A 22722-nucleotide genomic window follows, 5' to 3' on the forward strand; every position below is an offset into this window, starting at 1 on the left:
CCAAGCTTGCCATACCCGTACTCTTCCAAAATTCCACCGGGATCTCGTCTGGCCCACTCGCTCTTTCCCTACTCATCTTATGCATAGCCTCCTCGACCTGCTCAATTCTTATACACCTACAATAATTAAAATCTCGACGACTCTTGAAGTACTCCAAATCACCCAACTCAATGACTCTGTCCCCCTCCTTATTTAGGAGTTTATGGAAGTATGTTTATCATATACGTCTAATATGTGCCTTTTCCACTAATACTCTTCCTTCCTCATCTTTGATGCACTTCACTTGGTCTCGGTCATGAGCCTTCCTTTTTCTCGCCTTGGTTAGCCTGTACAACTTCTTGTCCCCACTTTTATCCCTAAGATCTTCATACAAATGTCTAAACGCTACAGTCTTAGCCGTTGTAACTGCTAACTTCGCCTCCTTCTTGGCCTTCTTGTACCCTTCTTTATTCGTTCTCTTCTCCTCCACGTTCTTGCTCTCTACCAGTTTCATATACGCCGCTTTCTTGACTTCTAGGTGCCATCATTTTAAGAAAATACTACAATGTTCAATACAATTATACCTCACAAGAAATCACAGAATAAACATATATAACTTCATAAAAATATTTATATGAAGTTAGCCTCTGAAAAGAGCTAATTTCAAAACACTCCAGGAATCATGTCTCTGAAGATAGCCTCAGGAAAAAACTTACTTTGGAATACTTCAGAATATGAAGTTTTGAACAATGTCATACTTCATCATCATTAACTTCATTACAAAAATCCAAAAAATACCCACACAAATAAAGTATCACAAAAAATGATAGCTTGAAACTAAAACATGCATCAAAACCTAAAACAAGTTAAACCCTAAAAAACAATCAATGAAAGACAAGGGTCTAAAATATTCGTCTTTATTTTAAATACCAAACATGATTAAAATAAACATATGTACAAAACATAAAACAAAAAACCTCACAAGAAATCACAGAATAGAATATATAACTTCATGAATTATGTATCTGAAGTTAGCCTATGAGCTAACTTCAAAATGCTTTAGAAATCATGTCTCTTAAGTTAGCCTCTGAAAAGAGCTTACTTCGGAATACTTCAAAATATGAAGTTTTGAACAATGCCATATTTCATCATCGTTAGATTCATCACAATTAATCCAAAAACACATATAGAAATAAATTATAACAAAAAACAAGAGCTTAAAGCTCCAATAATACAAATTAAACCCTAAAAACTAGTAATTTTACCACTAATCAATGAAACACTAGGGTTTAAACTAATTGCCTTTACTCTAAACATTAAACATGATTAGACTAAACATATATACAGAACATCAACAAAAATAGAAAAACCATCATTACATTACAACATAATAGGCGAATTGAAGCATAAAAAAAATGTAAAATACTAAAATCATACCTGTAATGGATACTAAACCTTGTCGCAAAAGAAGACTGCTGCTCTTTCGTCAGAGAAATCTGAAAATTTAACTAGAAACCCAGAAATACAGACGAAAGACGCCTTTTAAATAGAAAGGGAAAAATCGTCTTTTCGCTACATTTTTAACTAAGCGGAAGGTAGCTATGCAAAGAACAAACCAAAGTGGTTGGGGTTAGATGTGAGGGTAGGTGGAATTTTCGAAAAATGTTTTCCTAACGTTTTCTAGGGAAGTCATTTTACTCCAATATTTAGGAAAATGTGATATGTAGAAAAATATTTTTCAAACTGTTTTGTGCAACCAAATAGTAAAAAATGGGAAAGTCATACCAAACACACCCAAAGTGTCTTGTATTTGCTGTTAAACTTTAGGATTTCGTGTCCTTAATTTCATGAGTGTTAATGTCCTTAATATTAAGGATAAAATCGTCTTTTCGTATTAATTTTTAAGAGAGTAGCGACTATTTTTGCTCACCCGTATAAAAACTAAATAGCACATTCTGAGAAGTTGAGGGAGTTTGGTGGAGAGAGAAAAATCTCTTTTACAACATCCTCACTCTGGTTTTCGAAATTACTGGTACATTCCATTATCACTAGAAAAAGTATAGTGAACTCAAACTTGAGTATGACAACAAACCAATAAACCAAACTAAAAACCCTTTAGTTTCCAATTCTGTTGAAATATACCAAACATGGCCTTACCAATCCCAGCACAGCTCTTGCTCAAGCCACCCAATTATCGAGTCTTGCAAACCCCTGAAGGAGTTATTAGTGTCACAGTTAGAACAAGAAAAGCTAATAATTCCAATTTGTGTTTTTATAATGGAGACAACCCTAGGTTGTATTCAGGTCTCACAAGGACAAGGGCGGCCTGCAGTGATGGAGGGGGTGAAGTTTATGTTAACCCTCACCAGGTGAAGTTTATTTCTCCTACTGGGTTGCTTGTATTTTAGTTTCTTATTGCTTTTAGTCTCTACTCTGTCATGCTGGATTTCGGTTTACTTGCACTAAGCATTTTGATCATCATGCTATGAGTTTTCAAACTCATTTGTGAATGTTATGTGGGTCATATTTGTCTCTTATAGGAAATTTCGGTTTACAAAACACAACTTTACAGCTTGTTTGGATGGTTGTTACCCATCGTTTTATAATGTATTGTATTGTATTATATTGTGTTGTATTGTATTGTATTGTATCGTTTCGTTTTATAAATACAATGTTTGGAGAGAGAAAAATCTCTGAGAAGTTGAGGGAGTTTGGTGGAGAGAGAAAAATCTCTTTTACAACATCCTCACTCTGGTTTTCGAAATTACTGGTACATTCCATTATCACTAGAAAAAGTATAGTGAACTCAAACTTGAGGATGACAACAAACCAATAAACCAAACTAAAAACCCTTTAGTTTCCAATTCTGTTGAAATATACCAAACATGGCCTTACCAATCCCAGCACAGCTCTTGCTCAAGCCACCCAATTATCGAGTCTTGCAAACCCCTGAAGGAGTTATTAGTGTCACAGTTAGAACAAGAAAAGCTAATAATTCCAACTTGTGTTTTTATAATGGAGACAACCCTAGGTTGTATTCAGGTCTCACAAGGACAAGGGCGGCCTGCAGTGATGGAGGGGGTGAAGTTTATGTTAACCCTCACCAGGTGAAGTTTATTTCTCCTACTGGGTTGCTTGTATTTTAGTTTCTTATTGCTTTTAGTCTCTACTCTGTCATGCTGGATTTCGGTTTACTTGCACTAAGCATTTTGATCATCATGCTATGAGTTTTCAAACTCATTTGTGAATGTTATGTGGGTCATATTTGTCTCTTATAGGAAATTTCGGTTTACAAAACACAACTTTACAGCTTGTTTGGATGGTTGTTACCCATCGTTTTATGATGTATTGTATTGTATTGTGTTGTATTGTATTGTATTGTATTGTATCGTTTTATAAATACAATGTTTGGATAGATTGTATTGTTTGCAGTTGTTAAATAACATTTTGCTGTTTGGTTTGACGGTATGGTACTGTACTGTAACTGATAAGTTTACTAAAATACCCTCAATTGTTTAAATATTAAATTTATCAATAATTACGCATAAAAATAATTTAAAAAACCCCCTTTCTACTAATTTATCACCAAATATGTCTTAAAAATAGATTAAACAATTAAATTCATGCAAATTCTAACAAAATTAGCAATTTTAGGTTGAAGTTGGAAAAGGCATAAGTTCTGAAAAAAAAGGGACGAAGACAAAGTAGGTTATAGGTGGGAGATTTGGAGTAAAATTTAAAAAAAAAAAAGGTAAACGGTAAAATAGAATTATGGAGTAATAAGTTAGGGCATAATTGGAAAGAAAAATAGGAAACAATCCCACCACAGCAAATCGGTTGTTTCAAAAATGGGACTTTTCATTGTTCCGGAACAGTGAATTTAACAATACAATACAACCAATTTTAATGAAACAATCAAAACAAACATTGTTTTGAGATAACAATACAACAATACGATACAACGAGTAACAACCATCCAAACAAGCTGTTAACCTCCAGTTCTTAATCCTAGAGATAAACAAATATAAACCTGTTTGCTTAATGTGTACTTAAGCCTTGAGAGTACTTCCATTTTTAGTGGTGATCTTTCTTTCACCAACTCTTTCAGAGCTTATCTGCATCAAGTTAAAGCATGTTTTTTACATGATGATGAATCTTCCTCTTTCATTTACAGGATGTTGATATGTTAAAGGATAGCTCATCTAACACAGGTGACAGTTACATTGCCTTGTTTGTTCGGATGCTTGGTTTGGACCATGACCCTCTAGATAGAGAACAGGCAGTCATTGCTCTCTGGAAGTATTCACTTGGAGGGAAGCAGTGTGTTGATATGTTAATGAAGTTCCGGGGTTCTGTTAATCTGGCTGTGAACCTTCTAAGGTCTGAGTCTGATGCTGCTTGTGAAGCAGCTGCTGGTCTTTTGAGGATGATATCCTCAGTGAATATGTACAGAGAGCTTGTGGCAGATAGTGGTGCAATAGAAGAGATAAACGGCCTCTTGAGACGTTCTTCCCTCTCCCCAAATGTGCAAAATCTACCTCATTTTTTCTGTCCTCATGTCTTTTTGATACAGCATTTGAGGCACAAGCTTGAATTTATTTCTGCAGGTGAAGGAGCAAAGCTTATGTTCATTATGGAATTTATCTGTGGATGAGAAACTCAGAAACAAAATTGCCAACTCTGATCTCTTGCCTTTACTGATAAAGTTCCTGGAGGATGAAGAAGTGAAAGTGAAGGAGGCAGCTACAAGGGTTTTGGCTAATTTAGCATTGACTGTTTCTAATCACAAGAATATGGTTGAAGCAGGTGTCATCCCAAAACTGGTAAGACACTAAGATCGGTTGATTCGTGTTCTTACACTTTTTTTTGGGTAGATATCAATTGGTCTTGAATATATTTATGAGTGCTTAAGAATTGCAAAATTTTTATATCAATTACCTTCTGGAACTCCAGGATTTTCCATGTACCATTAAGAAAAAGAGATCTAGAATATAATTTGCTGGTTCTTGAACAAGGATAGGGAGGAAAGAACCTAATAGAACTTAATAGATACAGAAAAGATGGTGGGAGGTAGTAGGTATCCCGTGGAATTAGTCAAGGTGCGTGCAAGCTGGCCCGGACACCACGGTTCTAAAAAAAAGATACAGGAAAGATCTAAAATATAATTAGTTGGTTCTTGAACAAGTATAGGGAGGGAAACCAAATAGATACAGAGTAGAATCGAAAGAAATGGAGGCCATGGTGCATGATATACATTTACTTCTACAAACCATGTAAAAGATCAGCCAAGTTGACAATGTAATTAACTAGTAAGGCATTCATGAAGAGATTGTTATACGCAGTTGGATTAAGCAAGAATGTCTAACGCTTCTTAGTCTCATCTTCTGCTTATAACATGTAGGTGATTTGATCTATAAAAACATTGTTAATTTGTTGAATCTGTTCTAAGTCTACTGCAATGTGCTCCAGAAAAGAAGTTAGTTTTTATCATTTTTTATTATAGTTTGTGGCATATTTAGGGCTGGATTTTTTAATCCATTTTTCAGTGGTTAATGTCTTTGATGCCGCAAAACTGAATCTCAGATAATTTCATTACCTTGGAGCTGTGCAGGCAATGCTCTTGAAAACTGAGGTGGAGGGATCTAAGGTCATTAAAAAAGAAGCGAGGAATGCGTTGCTGGAACTTGCTAAAGATGAGTACAGCAAGATTCTTATCAAGGAGGAAGATCTTCTTCTGGTCCCTTTAGTTGGTGCAGTTGCCTACAAGTCCTTCAGGCCAGCTCTGTATTCATGGCCTTCTTTGCCTGATGGTACCAAAATTGACCAGAACCCAAAAACTTCAAGATATGGCGCCTCTGAATTACTTCTTGGATTAAATATTGAGGATAAGAATGCAAACATTGAGGAAGCAAAAATGAAGGCAATGGTAGGACGCACTCAACAGCAATTTCTTGCACGTATTGGGGCAATAGAAATTGAAGAAGATAATATATCCAGTGGTGAACTTTCATCAAATCCAAGGTTTACTCTGTTGCCGTGGATGGATGGCGTGGCTCGCTTGGTTTTAATTCTTGGACTTGAAGATGAGTCAGCTATTGCTAGAGCTGCAGAGGCCATTGCAGATGTATCTATTAATGAGCGAATGCGGGTTTCATTTAAAGAAGCAGGTGCTATAAACCCTCTTGTTCGGCTAATTAACCATCCTAGTGACACTGTTAAATTAGCTGTTGTTCGGGCTCTGGAGAGGCTATCTATCAGGTAGTTATCATATTAACTTTAACATGTTATACTCTTCCATGTAGTTAAGACACATTAATGACTTATCTAATTATGTCCTATGTGATTATGGCTCTGTGGTAAAGGTTCATTGATTTACTTTCAGCAGTGAGCCGTGAAACTTCTCTCCTTTATTTAATATTGATGTTAGGGGCGTAATCATCTGATAATTGCACCCTAGAAAAGGTGAATTCTTCCTCCATTATGTGCTTACTTGGAAGCAAATATGATTCATGGCTCTGGTAATGGACTAAGCTCTTAAAGGGATCTGGCTATAAAGCAACTTGTTCAATTAACAATCCTTGTGATTCTATTAGATTTGCTGTTATTTGCTAAATTTGTCTTGTAATTCTTGTGTTTCCATGGTTATGAGACATAAGTGACTTGTTGCAGCTAAATATTTCAATCTGTATGACTCTCTTTAATGTCTAGAAATCTTCTGCTTAGCACCTAGCAGAAAAAGTTAACTTCCTTCTTTGGATCTTAATGTAAGGGCCTAGTGATCGGGTCTATGCATTTTGGAGAGAGCAAAATTCTTCTGCCATAATGTGTTTTTTTTTGAGTGAATGACTCTGTTGCTTTGATGTTAACCAAAACTCTTTAAAAATGTTTCTTTGAAGCCAGAGCAACATTTGTTAGAAAGATTATTTAGAATTATGATGTTGCTGACACCCAGACTTTTACTAATTTCGTCATAGTACTTTTTCGGCTTGTCACAACTTTCATTCCCTCATTCTTGCAGTTAAGTGTAGTTCTTCCATATTGTATTAGATTTGGTTTAAAGTTCACACTATAACTTGAAAGAGTTTGGAACAGAATTCATTATGCACTTTGTGTTCCTGTTTTGTACTCTCCTTGGCTTAAGATTAAGTTAATCTATCCTGTTCAACGTGCACCTATGGCTAATTATATTGTTTCATGTCTTTCTGGATGAAGTAATGACGTATGCCAAAGAATGGAAGCAGAAAATGTCTTGCATTCTTTGATTTACTTGCTCAGTAACTCGGAGATCTCTAAAAGCTTGACAAATATGGTAATGCAATTTATTTTATATCTAAAATGTTGATTAGTCATATTCTTGTTCCACAGAAGTAAAATGATATTATTTCCTACACAGATATTGGATATTCTTACTCGGATCCTAGATCCTAGCAAAGAAATGAAATCAAAGGTCTGGAGCTATCACTCTTTAGTTCTTCGAGAGAGCTCAAATTCGTTCTACAACCTCTCTGAGTGACTCTTTTCTTTCTGGGTTATCTTCAGTTTTATTATGGACCAGTTAATGGGTTGACAAAGGAATGGAGTGCAGCAAGAAATGCAGGGTTGACTGGAAATGAAAATGAGAAAGTTGCATCAACAACCAGGTTTCATGTTTGTTTCCATGTTTTGTACTCCTCCCCTCCCTTTTATATCTATGTGTTCCATGCCGATCTTGAATTGTTTAGTTCATGAATACCTGCTTCCCATGATATCAGTCTTGCAGAGATTTTTAATGAGCCTACAATTATTTATTTGGGAGATCTGATTCTTAATTATAAGAACAATCACTTGCTACATTAACAGGCTCTTGATTTTGGATATCTGATGCCGAAGAGTGGGAGGGAGGGAATGGTGTGGCTGATTGAGCTGGGCAGGAAGGGAGACTAAACATTAAGAAGCTCACAAGACAGCCAGTTAGGTTTGGTGAGGGGTGGGGTTGGAAGAGGGTAACAGGTTGTCTAATAGCCCTTGCACACACTGTTTCCGTAGCCCATTATATAAAGTGGAGTGTTCACCTTAAGGGATGTGGATCACTTTCTCTACTAGTCCAATACTTGAGAATTGAGACTTTTCCCAGTGGAATCTACATCTAAAGTCACCGAGATGTAACTTGTTAGAATATCAAGTGAATACGTGTCTAGAATTATACATATCTAGACAATGTACAAGAGGTGCTCCTTGTTAGTTTACAGCATGTATATAGTGTAGTATTGTCCCACATTGGTAGAAGAGTAGTATGTCTTTGTATAGTATAGCTATAAATAAGGACCTCTTGTATCGTATTGATCATCCAATATCAATAACATATTTTCTCCCGTGCCTTCTCACATGGTATCAGAGCAATTGTGAGAGACTTATCGCTGTGCATAAATTCCAGCGATTCCGGGAAAGAGAAATCGCTGTGCATAAATTCCAACGATTCCGGGAAAGAGAAATCAGTATTTTTTAAGGCTGTTTTCTATCTGTTTCATTTCTGTCAGTGTTGTGCAAAATCCAACACTACCACGAGAATCGTCACTGTCCGGCGACCAAACCCCAGTGAAAAACTCCGGCAGCAGCCTCCTCACGCGCCTCCACGCGCTACCAGAAGCTCACGCGCGTGAGCTCACACGCCGGCGCGTACGACCACTTCCGGCCATTTTTTGAAAATCTTCCTTCAGAACAGTTGGGTCGCCTGGTAATTCCGATCCTACCCCTACTGTTTTCATTTCATTCCGACAACTTTGAGTTTTTTTCGGCAGCTACAGTACTATTCCGACAGCTACAGTAGATTCCGGCAGCTACAGTTTTTCAGTATTCTGTTTTTGTGTTTCCGTACACTGTTTCAGTGGATTACAATTGATTCTTTCTCCTATTTGGTAATAATTTGCAACAATGTCTTTGGGATTTGATGTTTTTGGGTCTAGAAACATGAGTTCTGGAAGCTCTAGTGCTATTATTACCTCGGAACCTTTAATGGGAGGTTCAAACTACTTAGCTTGGGCTTCATCTGTCGAGTTATGGTGTAGAGGTCAAGGTGTTCAAGATCATCTAATCAAACAGTCTAGCGATGGAGATGAAAAGGCAATAGCACTTTGGGCAAAAATCGATGCTCAGTTATGTAGCATCTTGTGGCGATCTATTGATTCCAAGTTGATGCCCTTGTTTCGTCCATTCCAGACATGTTATTTGGTTTGGGCAAAGGCACGCACCTTATACACTAATGACATATCTCGCTTCTATGATGTGATATCACGGATGACAAACTTAAAGAAGCAGGAATTGGATATTTCTACTTACTTGGGTCAAGTACAGACAGTCATGGAGGAATTTGAGAAGTTGATGCCAGTTTCTGCTAGTGTGGAAAAACAACAAGAGCAGCGACAGAAGATGTTTCTCGTTCTTACCCTCGCTGGACTTCCTAATGATCTTGATTCAGTACGCGACCAGATTTGGCTAGTCCGTCTGTCCCGACAGTTGATGAATTATTCTCTCGATTACTCCGCCTTACTACAGCACCAAGTCCACCAGTGATCTCATCACAGATACTTGATTCCTCTGATCTTGCATCCCAGACAATGGATGTTCGGGCATCTCAAACTATGGAGCATAGACGAGGAGGAGGTCGTTTTGGAAGATCTAGACCCAAGTGTTCTTATTGTCACAAACTTGGACACACTCGTGAAATGTGCTATTCCTTACATGGTCGTCCACCCAAAAATGCTTACATTGCTCAGACCGAGACTCCAGGTAACCAAGGATTTTCTTTATCTAAAGAAGAATATAATGAGCTCCTTCAGTATCGAGCAAGTAAGCAGACATCTCCACAAGTAGCCTCAGTTGCTCAGACTGATACTTCTGTTTCTGGTAATTCTTTTGCTTGTGTTTCCCAGTCTAGCACTCTTGGCCCATGGGTCATGGACTCCGGCGCTTCTGATCACATCTCTGGTAATATATCACTTTTGTCAAATATTGTATATTCACAGTCTCTTCCCACTGTTACTTTAGCCAATGGATGTCAAACTAAGGCAAAAGGAGTTGGACAAGCTAATCCCTTGTCTTCTATCACCCTAGATTCCGTTCTTTATGTCCCTGGATGTCCTTTTAGTCTTGCATCTGTTAGTCGTTTGACTCGTGCCCTCCATTGTGGTATATATTTTATTGACGATTCTTTTATTATGCAGGACCGCAGTACGGGACAGACAATTGGTACAGGACGTGAATCAGAAGGCCTTTACTACCATAACTCACTCAGTCCTTCCACAACATGTCTAGTTACAGATCCTCCAGATCTAATCCACAGACGTTTAGGACATCCGAGTTTATCCAAACTTCAGAAGATGGTGCCTAGTTTATCTAGTTTGTCTACATTAGATTGTGAGTCGTGTCAACTTGGAAAACATACCCGAGCCTTCTTTTCGTGTAGTGTTGAGAGTCATGCAGAGTCTGTCTTCTCCTTAGTTCATTCTGATATATGGGGTCCTAGTAGAGTCAGTTCATCCTTGGGATTTCGTTATTTTGTCAGTTTCATTGATGATTATTCAAGATGTACTTGGCTTTTCTTAATGAAAGATCGTTCTGAGTTATTTTCTATATTCCAGAGTTTCTGTGCTGAAATCAAAAACCAATTTGGTGTTTCTATTCGCATTTTTCGCAGTGATAATGCCTTAGAATATTTATCTTCTCAATTTCAGCAGTTTAATGACTTCTCAGGGAATTATTCATCAGACATCTTGTCCTTATACCCCTCAGCAAAATGGGGTTGCTGAGAGAAAGAATAGGCACCTTATTGAGACTGCTCGCACACTTCTAATTGAATCTCGTGTTCCGTTGCGTTTTTGGGGCGATGCAGTTCTCACAGCTTGTTATTTGATTAATCGGATGCCTTCATCTCCCATCAAGAATCAGATTCCGCATTCAGTATTGTTTCCCCAGTCACCCTTATACTCTCTTCCACCTCGTGTTTTTGGGAGCACGTGTTTTGTTCATAACTTAGCCCCTGGGAAAGATAAGTTAGCTCCTCGTGCTCTCAAGTGTGTCTTCCTTGGTTATTCTCGTGTTCAGAAGGGATATCGTTGTTATTCTCCAGATCTTCGTAGGTACCTTATGTCAGCTGACGTCACATTTTTTGAGTCTAAACCTTTCTTTACCTCTGCTGACCACCATGATATATCTGAGGTCTTACCTATACCGACCTTTGAGGAGTTTACTATAGCTCCTCCTCCACCTTCGACCACAGAGGTTTCATCCATACCAACCGTTGAGGAGTCTAGTGTTGTTCCCCCTAGTTCCCCAGCCACAGGAACACCACTCTTGACTTATCATCGTCGTTTGCGTCTTCCATCAGGCCCAACTGGTTCTCGTCCTGCACCTGACCCTGCTCCTGCTGCGGACCCTGCTCCTAGTACACCGATTGCAATTCGGAAAGGTATACGGACCACACTTAACCCTAATCCTCATTATGTCGGTTTGAGCTATCATCGTCTGTCATCTCCCCATTATGCTTTTATATCTTCTTTGTCCTTGGTTTCCATCCCTAAGTCTACAGGTGAAGCGTTGTCTCATCCAGGATGGCGACAGGCTATGAGTGACGAGATGTCTGCTTTACATACAAGTGGTACTTGGGAGCTTGTTCCTCTTCCCTCAGGTAAATCTACTGTTGGTTGTCGTTGGGTTTATGCAGTCAAAGTTGGTCCCGATGGACAGATTGATCGACTTAAGGCCCGTCTTGTTGCCAAAGGATATACTCAGATATTTGGGCTCGATTACAGTGATACCTTCTCTCCTGTGGCTAAAGTGGCTTCAGTCCGCCTTTTTCTATCCATGGCTGCGGTTTGTCATTGGCCCCTCTATCAGCTGGACATTAAAAATGCCTTTCTTCACGGTGATCTTGAGGATGAGGTTTATATGGAGCAACCACCTGGTTTTGTTGCTCAGGGGGAGTCTCGTGGCCTTGTATGTCGCTTGCGTCGGTCACTTTATGGTCTAAAGCAGTCTCCTCGAGCCTGGTTTGGTAAGTTCAGCACGGTTATCCAGGAGTTTGGCATGATTCGTAGTGAAGCTGATCACTCTGTGTTTTATCGGCACTCTGCTTCAAGTCTCTGTATTTATCTGGTAGTCTATGTTGATGATATTGTTATTACTGGCAATGATCAGGATGGTATTACCAATCTGAAGCAGCATCTCTTCCAACACTTCCAAACTAAGGATCTAGGCAGATTGAAGTACTTTCTAGGTATTGAGGTTGCCCAGTCTAGCTCAGGTATTGTTATTTCTCAAAGAAAATATGCTTTAGACATTCTTTAGGAGATGGGGATGATAGGTTGCAGACCTGTTGACACTCCGATGGATCCGAATTCTAAACTTATGCCAGGACAGGGGGAGCCGCTTAGCGATCCTACAAGCTATAGGCGGCTGGTTGGAAAATTAAATTATCTCACAGTGACTAGACCCGACATTTCTTATCCTGTGAGTGTTGTAAGTCAGTTTATGAATTCTCCTTGTGATAGTCATTGGGATGCAGTTGTCCGCATTATTCGATATATAAAATCGGCTCCAGGCAAAGGGTTACTCTTTGAGGATCGAGGTCACGAGCAGATCATTGGATACTCAGATGCTGATTGGGCAGGATCACCTTCTGATAGACGTTCTACGTCTGGATATTGTGTTTTAGTAGGAGGAAATTTGGTGTCCTGGAAGAGCAAGAAACAGAATGTAGTTGCTCGGTCTAGTGCAGAAGCAGAATATCGAGCAATGGCTATGGCAACATGTGAGCTAGTCTGGACCAAACAATTGCTCAAGGAGTTGAAATTTGGTGAAATCAGTCGGATGGAACTTGTGTGCGATAATCAAGCTGCCCTTCATATTGCATCAAATCCGGTGTTCCATGAGAGAACTAAACACATTGAGATTGATTGTCACTTCGTCAGAGAAAAGATACTTTCAGGAGAGATTGCTACAAAGTTTGTGAGGTCGAATGATCAACTTGCAGATATTTTCACCAAGTCCCTCACTGGTCCTCGTATTGGTTATATATGTAACAAGCTCGGTACATATGATTTGTATGCACCTGCTTGAAGGGGAGTGTTAGTTTACAGCATGTATATAGTGTAGTATTGTCCCACATTGGTAGAAGAGTAGTATGTCCTTGTATAGTATAGCTATAAATAAGGACCTCTTGTATTGTATTGATCATCCAATATCAATAACATATTTTCTCCCGTGCCTTCTCACACTCCTTATATAAGTGTTTTAGGCTGTGTATAATATGGTCGGTAATCAATCTTTATGATAATAAGGTAAGTAAATATTATATAATTAAATAAAGAATATCCTAAGGTATCCTATAGAATATTTTATAAGATTTTCTTTATTCAAATATGATGAATCTAGACACGTATTGACTTGATATTCTAACTGGTTCCCTCAAAATCAAAGTGGGGAAACCAACTTGAGTACACAAAATGTTGACGCAAATATCCATTATGATAGTGCACAATCACCAAAAAGAAAAGCAGTACCAGATTTCTTTTCTCCGAAAAGTCTCTGGTAACTGCATAACCAAAGAAGATAGTACTTCTTGTGCACTACACACAGTGAAAGGATTCTCAATGACTGTAAAGAGATATGGTGTATCAGTTTAACATGAATTGGTAGATCTAGATATTCAAAGATCAAAAGAGTTTGCCAGTCGTGTAAAAAAGTTGCAGTTCCGGTCGCTGGAGAAATGAACGGTGCTTGGATGATCCTAAAGAGAGAAGAAACGCTTGATCAATCGTCTAGAGAGTAGGGGCACTAGTTGCTGGAAAGAGGAGCAGGGTTGGGCACCAAAATGAAAAAGCATTGGCTCGGCCAGTAGCACACGTTGGTCGGTGCCACCGCGGGGAGCAGAAGCTATTTGTGTCCTTACCAAGATCGTAGTTGCACCGATACCATATCAAAATAGAGAAAAAATACTTCTCATTGACTTGATTAACAATGTACTAGAGGTGCTTCTTATATAGGAGTCTTAGCTATGATGGTAGTTAATTGTTCTTTATCCTTTTAAGTTAGTAAATATTCCTCTACAATTAAATAGAGAATATGCTACAGTAGCGTTTAGAATTTTCGATAAGATTTTTGTTATTCAAGTGTAATGAATCTAGACGTGTATAAATCTAGACACATATTCACTTGATATCTAACATAACTGATTTTAGCTTAACTGGATAATTGCGAAAAGTGCTGGAATTTTCGGGAATGTTGACGAGAAAGTAAATTCCTCGCTTTTCACCTTCGGAGAGATATCAATAAGTTGTTTTGGAATTATATCTTCTTTCACGTTTCACCTTCCAAGCTATAACACCCCGTACTCGGGCTCTTTCCTTTGTTAACATGGCCAGAGAGGAAAGGGAAAGAGTTTTTTTCGATGAGTATACTTCACTGAGAGCTTTAACATGGTCCTACAGTGAAACTCTAGGCTTAGTCACGGTGTTACAAAAGTCATCTCTTTGTCGCTTTGAGGGGGAGTGTTAGATAGTTATGTAAATAACCCTAGTCCCACATGGAGTAGGAGTAGAATATGTATTGTGTATAGTTATAAATAGGGCTATTGTAAAACACTTAACAGAATATATCAATAATATATTTTTCTCCCGTGCATTCTCACATGGTATCAAGCATCGGTAAGAAAAGATCGTTGTGCGTCATTTCAGCGACATCTAGGAAGAAAGAACTCAGTCACCGTGCAATTTTCCGGTGACCTAAGTCGCTGTCCGCGTCAACCTTCATATCTAACGATGTTGCGCGAAAACCAACACCACCACAAGGTCCACCATAGTCTGGCGACCAAACCCCAGATGGCCTCTCCTACATAAGCCCCTTCACTCGCCGGCAGAAGCCAGGGTCCCGGCGTGCGCGTGAGTTCATGCGCCAGATAGTGCAGCCTTTTCCGGCCATTTTTTGACAAAGCTCCTTCAGGAAAATTTGATCGTCCCCTAATTCTGAGCCTACCCATACCTTTTTTCTCTTTATTCCAATCACTTTGAGATTTTTCTGACAACTACACTGACTTTCCGGCGGCTACAGTGATTTTTCCGACGAAGCTTCTTTTGGACAGATTACCTAGGAGGTTATTCCGAGTCTGTCCATTCAAGTTTCATCAAATTCCGGCAACCTTTTTATTATCCGGCGAGTGAACAGTGTTTTTCCCAAAAAAAAAAAGGGGTGTTTTGATTTGGCATTCCAAGGTTAACCATACAACTTGTAGTCAAGATTTTGAGAAATTGGTGTTAGCAAAATGGGATCCAATACTACGAATAGTTGATGGTTCTCTACTGGATTATATTATGTTCCTTCCGTACAAAGCTTGTAAACATACATCTTCAGAGATAGCTTCCGTTGTTCAAACAGGTAATAGCGTGACTTTTGTCTCCCAATCTTCATCCTTCGAGTCTTGGGTCATTGATTCAGGTGTGTCTGATCATATTTCTGGTAACAAATCTCTTTTCACTACTATTTCATATTCTCAATCTCTTCTAACAGTCACAATGGCCAACGGGTCTCAAACCTTGGGAGCTGGAATAGGTCAAGCAAGTCCTTTTCCTTCCGTACCTTTCGATTTAGTTCTTTATGTTCCCGGTAGTCATTTTAAACTCATAGTTGTTAGTCGCTTAGCCAAATCACTTAAATGCTCTGTTTTATTTCTTGATGACCTTGTTTTTATACAGGAACGCAGTACAGGGCGAATCATTGGTACCGGGCGTGAATCAAATGGACTTTATTACCTTATCCTTACAAAATCACATAGACTCACATCTTGTCTTCCTTCAACAACTTGTCTTGTTACTGATTCACCAGATTTATTACATAAACGATTGGGCCATCCCAGTTTGTCAAAAGTGCAAAAAATGGTACCTGGTTTATCTTACTTGTCCACTCTAGAGTGTGAGTCATGTCAGCTCGGTAAGCATACCCGCTCCCATTTCCCTCGACGCCTTGATAATCGAGCAGAGTCACCTTTTACTTTAGTCCATTCAGATGTTTGGGGTCCTAGTTGGGTCAGTTTTACCTTGGGATTCCGCTATTTTGTCAGTTTCATTGATGATTATTCCATGTGCACTTGGATATTTTTGATGAAAAATCGATCTGAGTTGTTTTCTATTTTCCAGACCATCCACGCTGAAATTCAAATCAATTTGGGGTTTCTATCCGCACATTTCGTAGTGATAATGACCTAGAGTATTTGTCTTTCCCATTTCAGCAGTTTATGAACTCTCATGGGAAATCAAACATCTTGTCCGTACACATCTCAATAAAATGGGGTAGTTGAAAGAAAGAATAAACATCTTATTGAAACTGCTCGTACCCTACTCATACAATCTCATGTTCCGTTGCATGCAGTTCTTACATCACGCTATCTTATTAATCGTATGCATCTTCAGCTATCCAGAATCAACTTCCATTCTCTGTCCTGTTTCTCCAATTACCTTTGTTCACTTCCACCCCGTGTCTTTGGAAGCACGTGTTTTGTTTATAACATTACTCCAGGAAAAAGATAAGTTAGCTCCTCGTGCTCGTAAGTGTGTATTTCTACTCGAGAACGCAAAAGGGATATCGATGCTATTCTTCTGACCTCCAGCGATACCTTATGTCTGCTGATGTTACCTTCTTTGAAACCCAAATCATACTTCAGAGGTCTAGGTAATCACTTAGATATTTCTGAGATACTACCCGTTCCATCTTTTGGAGCTTCAATCACTATCTCCCATTCATCTTCCTCTACAACTCCAGTTCCACCACCTACAACTCCAGTTACAACTCCACCACCTATAGCTCCAGTTCCACCACCTTTAGCTCCAATTCCACCACCTAATCCAGTTCAACCTTCTATGGCTCCACCACTCCTGACTTATCATCGTCGTACGCGCCTAGCATCAGTCCCAGCTGATTCACGTCCTGCACCTGACCTCGCTAATACTGCGGACTTGTCTCCTCTTAGTCAACCAATTGCACTACGGAAAAGGTATACAGTCCACACTTATTCCTAATTCTCATTATGTCGGTTTAAGTTACCATCGTCTGTCATCATCCTATTGTGCATTTGTATCATGTTTGTCCTCTGTTTCCATCCCTAAGTTTACAGGTGAAGCACTATCTCATCCAGGATGGCGACGGGCTATGATTGACGAGATGTCTGCTTTACATACGAGTGGTACTTGGGAGCTTGTTCCTCTTCCTTCGGGTAAATCGACTGTTGGTTGTCGTTGGGTGTATGCACTCAAAGTTGGTCCAGATGGCCAGGTTGATAGACTTAAGGCAAGCTCGTCTTGTCGCCAAAGGGTATACTCAGATATTTAGGCTCGATTATAGTGATACTTTCTCTCCCGTGGCTAAAATAGCATCAGTCCACCTTTTTTTTTTCCATGGCTATTGTTTGCCATTGACCTCTCTATCAGTTGGACATTAAGAATGCTTTTCTTCACGGTGACCTTGAGGATGAGGTTTATATGGAGCAACCAGTGACCTTGAGGATGAGGTTTATATGGAGCAACCACCTGGTTTTGTTGCTCAGGGGGAGTCTAGTGGCCTTGTATGTCGGTTGTGCCGGTCCCTCTATGGTCTAAAGCAGTCTCCTCGAGCCTGGTTTGGTAAGTTCAGTACAGTTATTCAGGAGTTTGGTATGACTCGTAGTGAAGCTGATCACTCTGTGTTTTATCGGCATTCTGCTTCAAATCTCAGTATTTATCTAGTGGTTTGTGTTGATGATATTGTTATTACCGGCAATGACCAGGATGGTATTACTAAGTTGAAGCAGCATCTCTTTCCGCACTTTCAGACTATGGATCTGGGCAGATTAAAGTATTTTTTAGGTATTGAGGCTGCTCAGTCTAGCTCAGGTATTGTGATCTCACAACAGAAGTATGCCTTAGACATTATTGAGGAGAAAAAAATGACAGGCTATGGATCCGAATTCTAAACTTCTGCCAGGACAGGGGGAGCCGCTTAGCAATCCTGCAAGATATAGACGGCTGGTTGGTAAATTCAATTACCTCACAATGACTAGACCTGACATTTCCTTTCTTGTGATTGCGGCGAGTCAGTTTATAGATTCTCCTTGTGATAGTGATTGGGATGCAATTGTCCGCATTCTTCGATATGTAAAATCAGCTCAAGGCAAATGGTTATTGTTTGAAGATCGAGGCCATGAGCAAATTGTTGGATACTCAGATGCTGACTGGGCAGGATCACCTTCTGATAGACGTTCTACGTCTGGATATTGTGTTTTAGTAGGAGGTAATTTGGTGTCTTGGAAGAGCAAGAAACATAATATAGTTGTTCGGTCTAGTGCAAAAGCAGAATATCGAGCAATGACTGTGGCAACATGTGAGCTAGTTTGGATCAAACATTTGCTCTAAGGAGTTGAAATTTGGTGAGATCAGCAAGATGGAACTTGTGCGTGATAATCATGCTGCCCTTTATATTGCATCAAATCCGGTGATCCATGAGAGAACTAAACACATTGAGATTGACTGTCACTTCATTAGAGAAAAGATACTCTCAAGAGATATTGCTACAAAGTTTGTGAAGTCGAATGATCAACTTGCAGATATTTTCACCAAGTCCATCACCGGTCCTCGTATTAGTTACATATGTAACAAGCTCGGTACATATGACTTGTATGCACCGGCGTGAGGGAAGTGTTAGGTAGTTATGTAAATAACCCTAGTCCCACATGGAATGGGAGTAGAATATGTATTGTGTATAGTTATAAATAGGGCTATTGTAAAACACTTAATAAAATATAGCAATAATATATTTTTCTCCCGTATATTCTCACACGATGAACCGAGGTTCATTGCTTTATGGATGAAGCAATGCGCTTCAGAGAGGTTTGTGCTTCAGCCAATGACGCGCAAAGTGATTTCAATGAGAAGCGGTAAATCTCAAATTTGAGGAGTTAGATTAATATTGATAGTGCTGTTTATTGAATGTTGATATTAGTTATTCTAATTGAAATTTGATAATAATAATAATAATAATAACAATAATAATAGTACTAAATTCATATATTTTGATACTTTTAATTTTCCGTAATTTGTGCGCTTCACTTTAAAGAAGTGTGCACTTCACTTCCGCTTTCACTTTTAAAACCACGGATAAGTCATATGAAGGAGCTTGAACTTACAAACTCATCCCCACTAGTTTTGAATCATAGATCCCGATCAAAAAAATGTCGAGTACCAAGAACGTTTAGGTTATATGACATTTCTTTAAACATGTGTTAGATTGTTTACAAAGAACTCAGTCTTCATAAAGTAAGCTTTGATAAGTGAGATTAGTTAACATGACTCAGTAAAGGGGAAAAAGAGGTTCTTTCAACTGACCTGGATCCGAGGAGGGTTGAAAGGATAGAAGCTGAGCTGTTAAGTCTTTATTCTTGCCTATAATTGACTTTGATGCTACTTGGTCAAGTAATTTGGCACCTAACTGATGTGTGCACAAGAGAAGCTAGTTTTCACATATACGAGACTTAACATTAAGATATGCACTAAGTTTGTGTGGACTCGCTCTAGACAATTGTAGATGGAAGTGAGGCTCTCTCTAATGAGAAAATTGATGCTGTGAGCTGCTAATGTCTAAGTCATGATTCCTTTTGATTGCAAACTTGACTTGGTCTATATCTTTTTTAGATGGGAAAAGGTCCAAATTTACCCCTCTACTTTCGAATATTGTCTGCATTTAACCTTCGTTATAATCTTCAGCCAAATTTATCCCTACCATTATACTATTCGGCCAAATTTACCCATACCATCAGTAAACTTTTAAAAATTATCCCTCAGTCCGTTAGGTAACACAAAATCTTCCAAATCCCTTTAGTTAAATCACTTGTTCTTCTTCTTGATCCACTATTTTCAAAAATTACTATTAATGTGAATGCTAAAGGTACTAAATTATATAAATTATTCATGGATATTTTTAATTATCTTTGCACCCAATTCTCTTCTTTTAATAATAGTTTTGGAATTGGTTTAGAATTTTTATTATTTTTCAACCATATAGACACCGCAAAATTCCATGGGTCTATTTGTTATGTATTATATGCGGTTGCTCCTCATGTATGTACATGTATATTCGAATATATTTTGTAATTGTCTAGTTAGTATTTAGTTCGGTCGACTAACTTAGGAGTGCACAATGCGTAGGCATTTGATTAAAGCAAAATTGATTTCGACAATGCAAAATCTCCAAGAAACTTCAACTTCTTTCACTAATACTCGCAAAGTCTTCATACCTTTGGTGGAACGAATTCATTAAAGCTGGGGTGTTGCAAATACTTTTGAAACTTAGACAAGCTACCTAATTTAGATTCTTCAATTTACTATACTTTGTTTACTAACCGCTGAGTTATTTTAATATTTCTTTCTCTTATTTCTTTTTTCCAATTATAAAAGCAGGTAAATGCCAACTATTTTGAAAATAGTGGATCAAGAAGAAGAATAAGTGACTTAACTAAAATGATTTGGGAAATTCTGGGTCACCTGACGGATTGAGGGGTGATTTTAAAAGTTTATTGATGGTAGGGGTAAAATTGGCGGGATAGTATAACGGTAGGGGTAAATTTGGCCGAATAGTTTAACGGAGGTTAGATGTAGTCAATATTCAAAAGTAGAGGGGTATATTCAGACTTTTTCCCTTTTTAGATTCTCCCTAGGTTCTATATGTGTGGTCATGTGAAGCTTTAAATGGTAGTTCATTGCTCAAAGATGTTTCAAGAGTGTTCCTGAGTTTGTCTGTCTGCAAAACCCAATTGTAACATCTCCAGCAGTGCTCAATGCATTTGATGATCTAGATATTAAGTTTTAGATTTTCTTAATGCTAGCACATAGTGTTAAGTAACAAGGTAACCATCCCACATTTGATAGTAGTATGATTATCAAATCATTTCCAAGGCTTACATGCTCTATGATCGCCAACTTGGGCTTGAGCAGCGCTTCGTTGTTTCGGGTTGATCTCCAGGAAGAACTCCGTTGATCACTCCTTTGTTGAAGAACTTTGCACTTGATGATTGATCTCTCTGTTTGCGGATGCCTTCACCAATTGCGGAACTCTTCTCCAACTTTGAATGTCCTTAGAGAGTTATGTAACCCCTCTATTTATAATGGTAGAGGATGGATAGTCCAGCTACATATAAACTCTCTTGCTTGATTCTGATTGGCTCATGTGAGTCATCGAACTTATCTCATAAGTTATGTGATAAGTTTGGTTGTTATTGGCCAAGACATGTCATTTTAGACACTTGGCAACTCTTGATTGGTCACTGTTTTAGACTGAGATTGCCACATCATTTCACACGTGGTGTGATCTTGTTGGCTTTGAGTTTGACTTCATATGCCATGTCGCTTGACACATGGCATGTGTCCGGGTCTTTAGATAAAATGGACCTTGGGCTTGAAAATAATAAAATGGACCAATTTAATGTAAAGTCTAAATTAATTATTTAATCCAAATAAAACTAAGATTCAATCCAAATTTTGTATGGATTAAACTTAATAAATTTTATATGTTTACAGATGCCCCCTACTTCAAGTCTTGTCGAAGTGTAAACTTGATGAGCCTTAGCAACGAAGCTTGAAGTACCGGATGAAGAGAATCCCATTTTTTTTAACCGCATGAAGAATTTGACTACTTGGATAAGTTATAATTTTTTCTAAAAGCACATGACTTTAGCCAAGATTTCAAACACCGAAGGGTTAGCTATTGTCGCTTGGGAAAACATTATCACGTATATCCTAATTTGAGTAGGATACCAAAAAGTAGTGTTGGCCAAATAGCAACTACTTGTTCGCAGCTACATATGTAAAGTCCAACTCATTTTCCAACACTAATTCTTTAATTAATTATGTCTAGAAGTCTAAGACTCCAAGTATCAGCCGCCTTAAACAATTATATAAGGAAGCCCTTGCAATCCTTGACTACCGAAAGGAAACTTCGAAACTACTACTGTTTCTTGACGGGCAAGACAATTTTCAACACAAGGCAATTGTTTCTCCACTGAGTGCTCTTTTTTTTCAAGTTTCGTTTCAAGTGCTCTCCACTGTATTTTTTTTTCCAGGAATCGACAACGCCAACAAAGTAAGTTCGAATCCGCACCAGCAAATCCACGAACCTTGAGCAATGGAGATTGTTGTTTTGGCATTGAATTTGGCCATTGAAGCTTCGTGCCGTTGGCGCCGTTACCTGTCACACAAATCCGAACTTCGAGTCGCGAGTATATTTATCTATCGTGACGAGTTGAAGCTTCGTGTCATTGACACCGTACCTGCTGCTGAATCAAAGCTTCATGTCGTTGGCACCAATCAATTAGACAGAACCAAAAGCTTCGTTCCATTGGCACCGAGGCCTCCAAAATCTTTTCCCTTTCGCTGCAGAATGTGTCTGAGATAGTCATCTTTAGGCATATCACATATGTGGAGAAAACCATCATATGTTGTCGTAGGAACATCGGGAACACAAGCCGTCTGATCCACTTGACACTACACTTCAAATACTTCAACATATCAAAAATTTGGGGCGAAATTCCTTTTGTAGCTTCTCAGGTATTATTTTGAAATTTCGTTTCAGATGCTGGTGTACTCAAATTTGCAGCTGATAAATGGACCTTGGGCCTAACTCAACCCCAAAAGCTAGCTTATGAGGTGGACCTTGGCGTACTCATTCTTGCGGCTTGGCGAAATTGACACTACTTGG

General features: G+C 38.7%; 1 protein-coding gene across 2 annotated transcripts in view; it reads left to right on the forward strand.

Moving 5' to 3' along the window:
• The first annotated feature begins 1949 nt into the window (after positions 1 to 1949).
• The window catches only part of LOC104089457 (vacuolar protein 8-like), a 31410-nt gene continuing 10637 nt past the window's right edge, over positions 1950 to 22722 (forward strand). Inside the window, exons 1-7 of one of the 2 annotated variants that reach the window (XM_070182267.1) lie at positions 1950 to 3086; positions 4154 to 4504; positions 4587 to 4802; positions 5591 to 6237; positions 7192 to 7288; positions 7373 to 7426; positions 7519 to 7619. In XM_070182267.1, the coding sequence (XP_070038368.1) occupies positions 2865 to 3086; positions 4154 to 4504; positions 4587 to 4802; positions 5591 to 6237; positions 7192 to 7288; positions 7373 to 7426; positions 7519 to 7619 (1688 nt within the window). In that variant the 5' untranslated portion in view covers positions 1950 to 2864. The remainder of the gene's footprint in view (positions 3087 to 4153; positions 4505 to 4586; positions 4803 to 5590; positions 6238 to 7191; positions 7289 to 7372; positions 7427 to 7518; positions 7620 to 22722) is intronic. The other variant, XM_070182268.1, reaches the window with a different exon arrangement.

Source organism: Nicotiana tomentosiformis, chromosome 8, assembly GCF_000390325.3.
Source record: "Nicotiana tomentosiformis chromosome 8, ASM39032v3, whole genome shotgun sequence".
In the NCBI taxonomy this organism is placed as follows: Eukaryota; Viridiplantae; Streptophyta; class Magnoliopsida; order Solanales; family Solanaceae; genus Nicotiana; species Nicotiana tomentosiformis.